At 46.3% G+C, this 7,732-nt stretch overlaps 1 protein-coding gene across 5 annotated transcripts in view; it reads right to left on the bottom strand.

Moving 5' to 3' along the window:
* Positions 1–1,545: 1,545 nt before the first annotated feature.
* Positions 1,546–7,732, bottom strand: part of SUSD6 (sushi domain containing 6) — an 88,834-nt gene continuing 82,647 nt past the window's right edge. For all 5 annotated transcript variants that reach the window (XM_086748429.1, XM_086748434.1, XM_086748432.1 and 2 more), the window contains one exon: positions 1,546–7,444. In XM_086748429.1, the coding sequence (XP_086604555.1) occupies positions 7,419–7,444 (26 nt within the window). In that variant the 3' untranslated portion in view covers positions 1,546–7,418. The remainder of the gene's footprint in view (positions 7,445–7,732) is intronic.

Below are 7,732 nucleotides of genomic sequence, written 5' to 3'. Positions count from 1 at the left end.
GGAGACTACAGCCCAGTGAAAAATAGTAATAATTAAAAAGAGGTTCCTGGAGGCCACTGACTCCCACATGGCAGCTGTCTGCTCCAGGAGGGCAGGCACAGGCCACACAGCTGCAGTTTCACAGCAGCAGGACTACAGTAAGATCAGCTTGCTGCGTGGGAATAATTTAAAGAATAAATGGAAATGAGAGAAAGGCAAGTGTCACCTCTTCCCTTCACTGTAACCTGCCTGTTCCTCCACAGAGGGAGGAAAAAAAATACCCATATATATGTGAGTACACAACAGATCTCTGAATGTCTTTCAGGACTTTGCTTTGAACAAGTGAATTCTCCTTAGGACAGTTGCCTGAAAGAGCAATGTTACCTTACGTCTTTGAAGCAAAGCAAACAATAACAACAACAAAGGACTGCGTATAGCACCAACAACAGGTGTCCATTCCTCTGCAGTTTCTGCCTCTGCCATCCTCTGCTGCAGAGCGACTCCCTGGAAGAGGGAAGAGTGGAGCCTGCACCCAGCCTCACCTCTGCGCTGGGACCTGCACTGTCTACACGCACGTATTTGAAAAGTCTCTCCGATGCCTCCTACGCTGTCCTGCTACCCTCTCTGGATTAGTATGTTGCCAATCAGGGCTATCTTCTCTCTAAAAATAACATCCTCTTCCTATATATACTGTTCTCTTTATCTAATCTCCAAGATTAATTAGCCATTTATTATATTCACTCCTTTTTCCGCTCTGAAGTCCTCTCATGCCATACATCATCTCTTTAAACCTTTTCCCCCCTCCCCTTTCCCATCACTAACAGCTTGGCCAGCCTTCCCTGGCTCACTGTTCCCAAGGGCCCCACCAGCGACGGAGACACCGCAGCTGCTACCAGCCAGGGGGGCCGTAGTCATCGATGCAGGTTCCAAGCCCAACAAGCAGGAAACTGTAAGAAAACCACGCAGCAGTTGCTTCAAACGCTCTCCAAAATACATCACCTCTCCTTACATCAAATCCAGACCCAAATTTCTTCGCTCCTTGAGGCCTCCCCATGGCTTTCCCCCAGCCCATGTCTCCTGACAGAGTCAGCCCCCCTTCCTTTATTACTGTTGCCTTTTCTCACGCACACACCCAGTGGGCACGTTTCCTATCTCTGCCGCCCCCGAGTCAAGTAACTGTCGTGTCCTCCTGCCGGATCACATCCTTCCTCTCTGGCACCAACTGATCATTGCTGCTCGCTCCCAGGCAACTTGGACTGCACAGACTGTGTTGTATCTGGGGGAGCAGAGGAGGGGCCAGACCACATGCAGGGGTCTTTCCCCACCACATCAGGAGATGCTATGCCTGCACACAGCGCTACAGAAAGTAAAAGTGAACAAACACCTTGCCCAGCCTCACGCAGCAAGCCTGCACATTAGGATCAGGGGACTCCGCATGGAAGGCACTGCACCACTGCTATGTATTCACTAATGATCTGCTGTATTTTCAGCCCATAAGGCCCAAGCAGTTAAAAAAAAACAAAAACAAAAAAAAACCAAAAAACCCACCACACAAGAGATTACGGATTCACTTCAAAAGAACTTTTTTTTTAATTTAGAAATGCAGTTATATACATAGAACAATTAAATTAAACTTTGTACAAATATTAAAATACTATCTTCACACCCACTGCAATGTACAGGATACCAGAAAATATATATGTAAAATAAAGCAAAATAAACCCAATTGAGTGACATCCTGCACAGCATCAATTATGGTTTTGTTCTGAAATCCCACATACATACGGAGTACCATTCTGCAAATAATTCCATAGTGGTGCAATTCAGATAGAAAGAAAACACATACGGGAAAGAAAAGATTAATGCACAAAAGCAATCAAGCTTCCCTTGCATTTGCATCAGCAACTACCAGCAGTCTGCCCACCGCATCACAGAACATCTGCTTCACATCCAACTGCGCTTTGTTTTCTTTCGGAAGGAACCAAACTTGAGAATTGGAACTAAAACATTTTCCAACACAACTCAGTTGCCTTTGTCCTTGCACACCCCAGGACAGAAGCAAAAGCAGAGCTTACGGAAAGCATTCGCAGAGCATTAGTAGACCCGTTCTGGTGGGCGCGTATATCCGTGCATCAGCTGGAGAGGATCGAGTTTGGAAGCAGTGCTGAACACAGGGCCCTGAAGAGAAGTGTGGAAAGTGGCATGCTCTGTCCTGGTGTGGAAGAGCACAGGGGGGAGGGGGATGATGAAGCATTGAAAGGGGGCTTATTTCCTGTATAAAAATATGCCTTAAAATGAAGCCTGCTCTAGGAAACCTCTCTGCACTTTCAAAGCATATCATAGAGAATAAATATTTTCTAATTAAGTTCTTCTGCAAACAAAGGTTTTCACAAAGAGCAAGTTCAATCTGCAGTTCCCTGGTAAGGACTGAACGGTGAGGATGGGGAGAGGCAGGATGTGCAAAATGGATGGGATTTATTGCATTTATATACAGAAACCGGAAAGTGAAATTCATTTAATTAGTTATCTGGATAGAGTAATAAGGCAGAATTTTTTTAAACAATTGCTATCAGAACAGTAAAATCAGGTTTTGCAAATATGTTCTAAAAAGGTCAGCAAGGAAATCTCAGTGTGTCCAACCAGTTGTACATTAATATTTTTTATACAGCAAGACTGCTGGTGTCTGCTAAATCATCTAAACAAAGCACAAGCTTCCTTACAACCTGGTCATGAATGCATTAGCCCATTAGCCTGCAGCATGCCTCTGTTTTCAGTCATAGTTCTTCCTTACCCCCTGCCTTGTGTTCCCTTTCCTGTACTGCAAGTGACTTGGCCATCCCAGATTATTTCCAATGGCTGAGCCTGTTGCTCTCTTAGCCCCACTTGACCTGTGTCATCCACTTCTGGGAGCATCTTAGGATGTTTCCTTCCAAAACATGTGGAACAGATTTCTTCCTAACACACCTTACTTCTCCATGTGCTGAAAAGGCCAAATAAAGGCTCCAGATGCATTAAACAATTCACCACACCAGAGCTGAAAGGCTAAGGAGAAACCTCAGTGGAGACGTCCAAGGGGTGAACAAGCAGCATGCTCGCTGAGTAAGCATTCTTCAACACAGCAAGTTCCCTGGTGGTTAAGAAAAGGGATACAAATGCATTAAGCTCTTCTCCCTCCCAAGCTCATGAAGTTTTAACTCAGCAACAACTCCACAGGCTCACATACTGCAGCACATCACTCCTCCCAACATAATTTTTTACCTCTTCTGTAGTTCATGATGGGGAGATGCAAGCTATTTAAACCACAGCAGACAAACCCATCTCTCCCACCAATGCTGCTGACCCCCTTCAAGGTGGCAGGAGGCTCCAACACAATTATCTGAGCTGAGCTTCATGATACAGATCCTGACAGGAGACTGCCCCGCTTCCCTGTTGATTAATGCCAGCTTCACTTTCTGGTGCTCTCAGGCTGATCCATTTCTGTAATGCTTGGGCTGTAAACACTGCAGTAGGTTGCTTTTTTAAAAAAAAAAAAAACAAACCACAAAAAAACAACTACGCAACTGAAAGGGAACAAGGAGGTTTTTCTATTGCATGTAATATTCTGAATTTCTGAAATGCCCCTTTTTTTTAACCTAGCAGACTTGAAAAATAACAGAAACCTTTAAAATAAGTGCTACTTTTATTATTCCAATTAAATCTTTTTAATGTTCTTGAGTATCACAGGATCCAGCATGTATGGCAGAGTATGAGATGCTTATGTCTGGAGTGTTAAATAAGAAAAAATTTCTCCCTTTGACTTCTTTTGCCAGGCATAGGTGGGAAAAGTGTAAGGAGGCTGTGGCCCCATCAGAAAAAAAAAAAAAAAGAAAAAAAAAGAATATAATCTACTGTGTTACACCTTGCAAGGCTGAGCCCCTGTGCTCCCCATGCTGAGATCCAGGCTGACCTACGGCAACAGCCAACGAGGACACACACTTTGCTCAGAGGTAATGAATGCTCCTGAGATAGAGCAGAGCTCACAACTGAGGGATCTTTAAGCCTTAGCTTGAAACAAACACAAATGAGTAACAATCACTTGATAATCAGTAAAGTGAGGCCTTGATCCCCCTCCCCCTTGAAAGAAATTGTCCAGCAGACATCTCTGAGGTTCCTCCCCAGCCATTCCACCTCATTTCATAGGAAAATAAGCTCTAAAGCTGAGGACACGGGCAAGAAGAATGTGATGCCCCCAAACCGTTTTCCATGTTCTGGCTTGCACGGGTCCTTGGGGCCTGTTCCCACAAGTGTTGCTGCAGGGGACAGGCTCTTCCGCAAGCGCTGCAGCAGTCAGCTGGGGTCACCAGCCAGCACAGCAGAGACTGGCCTGGGAGCTGCTGGTTTACCCTCAGCAAGCCAACAGAAGCTGCCTGTCTATGCCTCATCACAAGATCTACGCTTGCGTATTTCCCTCCACCTCTGCATTCCCCCCCCCCACCCCCCGCCACCTTAGTAAAGCTGTTTCCCACAATTTCTATAAATGAAACAAAATTAAAGCACTCCCTCTTCTGTGCAGCTTGCTTCCTTCTCTTCCTCACCCAAACTGAATTCTCTAGCAAATTGGCAGCTGCTTACTTTACAATAGCAGAGGGAGGAGGCAGGGCCACATCGTACGTGCGTTCTGCAGGCAGAGCAGGCGCTCATCCAGGGCAAGGTCAGGCCTCAGGATCAGCTTCCAGCTTCCTCATGGGATTCTCCCATCAGCCCGGTGCTAACACTGAGTTAAAGGACTGTCCCTTGCAGGAACCCAATCAGCATGTACCTGATTTTACACCTTGATTGCCGAGAGTCAGTCTGAGTAGAGGGGACCTTAAATATAAAATAAGCAACTCCTCCTGCTCTGAGTTGGTTAGGTGGCAGGAAAGAAGTCACCTACTCTTTCCTCCACACTCCTTTACCACTAGACTCACTCAATCCCTCCATCTGCCCTGATAAACCAGTGAATGAGACAATTTGCTCAAGCTTAGACCATTTCCAAGGTAGAAGTTAAAAAACGAAATACAAATGTTCCCATGCTTGTTTTCTACAATTCCAATAGCAGATACGTCAACAACATTTGCCCTCTGCAGTGTTGAAGCTGCGACGCCACAGCCCACTGTAAAACAACGTGGGATTTTCACCATCCAAACTGAACAAAATACACCCAAGCCACCCAAATCAGATTTATCAAATCCTTGTGTTAATGCAAGGCAACATGAGCAACAGGGAAGGAAATTTAAAATACTGTATTTTTAAATTAATAACATCCCTCTAAAACAAGGCTAGGGAAAATAGGATTCTTCCATCCACAGGCACGCACTGTCCCAGGTGTCCCGGGATTTAACAGCTAATCAGGAACAGGAGCAGCGGGTACATGGCTGGATACTATGGCCAACCCCATTTCCAGAAAGTGGAGCTAAGCCACAGTGCTTTTGTACATAAAGGTGTTGTGTCACTTTTACCAAGTGCTGTGACGCTATGTTCCTGGAGCAAGGATGAGGATGGCAAGGATCATAAACCAAAAGCAAAGCAGCAAAGACAGCAGCCCTAAACCTGTACATTACCCCATGATATGTAAGGCCATGACATTTTGCTCCTTCAACTCAAAAAGCTAGCAGCTTCTCACAGGGCAAACACTTCCCTGGTTACTCCAAGACAGTCATGACAAGGTACATGCATCTAAGAAGCCAACTCTTCTTGCTGAAACCAATCCCATGGAACAGTGTCCAGACCTTCCTGGTGAAGAACCTTACAACTGCCACAATGCTTTTGTGACTGGATCACCTGCCATAGACAAATGGCTTCCTGCAAAAAGAGCGTCCTGTTAACAGCAACCAGAATATTCTGACCTGCTGTAGACAACTGTGGGGGACTGAGGTATACATAGTTTTGGATTTTCTTTTCCCTGCTACCAGAACTTGAAACAATCTTTGAAACTTACGGATAAGCTAAGGCGTCCTCTGACACTGCTGTCACTGTAGCCAACCTTCCCTCACAGCAACAGGCAACTGCGTTGTATTTATGAGAGACTTCACGTACGCTGCTTACCCTCGGCCACAAGGACGAAGCCTGTCTCTGCAGGTCCGCTGAAGCCCATTAGGATAGAAGAGCAGACTCTTGCTGGATGAAGCTAGGAAGACTTAGGCTCTGAGATGGCAGCTACCCGGGATTCAAGTACCACAGTTCCTAACGTGGCTGGAAGGGTAATTTGGGATTGCACCAATGGCACTAGGCATTCATTACCTACGGGCATTTTTTTCTCTCGACGATTTCAAATAGCCGAAGCACTTCCAGATTACATCTGAAAAGTGTTACCTCTGCCTGAAGATCAGACCAAAGGAATCTAAGCTTTAGTGCAGAACCACCTGAACTAAGAAAGCTTTGAGAGACATAGCTTATTCAGAAGAGCAGGGCCACAGATTTGGTTTCAGTCCTGATGCCCCAGTGAATGGGGCTACCTCATGGTTAACAAAGGGTTTGTTAACTGAAAGTCATATCCTCCAAGCTTTCTTGACCCTGCTAACCACAGGCCATTCTCCAAGGCTCTTCTACAATCTAACACCAGGAGTTGCTCTGACACCAGACCAAAACTGAAAGGGTTGTTTTATTTGCAGTACAGTCCCAGTCCCAGCTTCCAGAAACACAGCATAACCAAGTGGGCTGCACAGGTAGAGAAGGAAGGAGGAGACGAGTGTGATTTTCAGGAATGGACTCCTTCAGAGATGTCTTTTTGAGGAGGGGGCAGAGGGCATTCCTACACATTGGACTTCTCAGCCTTCAGCGCCCTAGCAATTCTCAATGAACTGTTATTGCACAACTAAGTTGTCACACAGCCCATCTCATCTGAGGCGCTTCTAGACATCACAAGCTGCCCCTCAACTGGGATCCCTCCCAAGCCCAGCTTCGGTCCCAGCGAGGAGTTTTGTCCTGCCCTGTCACAAAGAGGATGCTGGAAGAAGAGCCTATATGTAACATATATACGTATATATAAACTGTGTCTGCCCCCAGTGAGCAAGCGGTTTTAGCCCCTGCTCTCTGGGCAGCTGAAGGGCTAGAGAGGCTGATAAGCTGCAACAAGCCGGTGTGAGGAGGAGAAAGGCACGAGAAAAGAGCAGCTCTTCAGAGACTGCTGTCAAATATCTGGCTGGGGAAGAGGGGAGTAGAGCTCAAATCCACCCTGTTCCTTGAGCCCCTGATGCAGATGGAATGGGGAAGCCAGCGCTGCACCAACTCCACTGGTGCATCCAGGAGGCAACCTGGCGACATCCTTTGGATCTTCAGCTGAGGGCGTCTCTGCTTGGAGGTATCCAGGGCACAGCTTAGGAGGATGGGGAAGGCTGCACAGAGTGCTTCTGTCCCAAAGGCAGGAGGAGAGGAGGAGGAAGAAATCCAAGAGGGAGAAGGCTAGACAAACACAGCAGGCCTCATGCTTCCTTCAATAAGGGAATATCTGAATGGTGGGGAGAGAAAAAAAAAGAAAAAGTAGTCAAACTTTTGCATTTCAACACACACCAGAAAAACTACTGTTGAAAACAAGTCAAGCTCCCACTTCCATAACGTTGGTCTTCCTGTCATCGCAACACAGCAGAAGAGACTTCTGGAGGACTCTGCTCCAACCTGCCTCTGCAAGCAGGACCATTGCCAGCTCCAGCATTGAAAATCTCCAAGGACAGAGACTCCATCACCTCTCTGGGTGCCCATCTGGTCCTGCACTACCCTCTTAGTGCAAAATATTCTC

This window comes from Chlamydotis macqueenii, chromosome 5 (assembly GCF_036417535.1).
Source record: "Chlamydotis macqueenii isolate bChlMac1 chromosome 5, bChlMac1.mat, whole genome shotgun sequence".
NCBI classification, from domain to species: domain Eukaryota; kingdom Metazoa; phylum Chordata; class Aves; order Otidiformes; family Otididae; genus Chlamydotis; species Chlamydotis macqueenii.
Note: the sequence above shows the minus strand (reverse complement) of the source record. Positions and strands in the feature narration are given on the sequence as shown.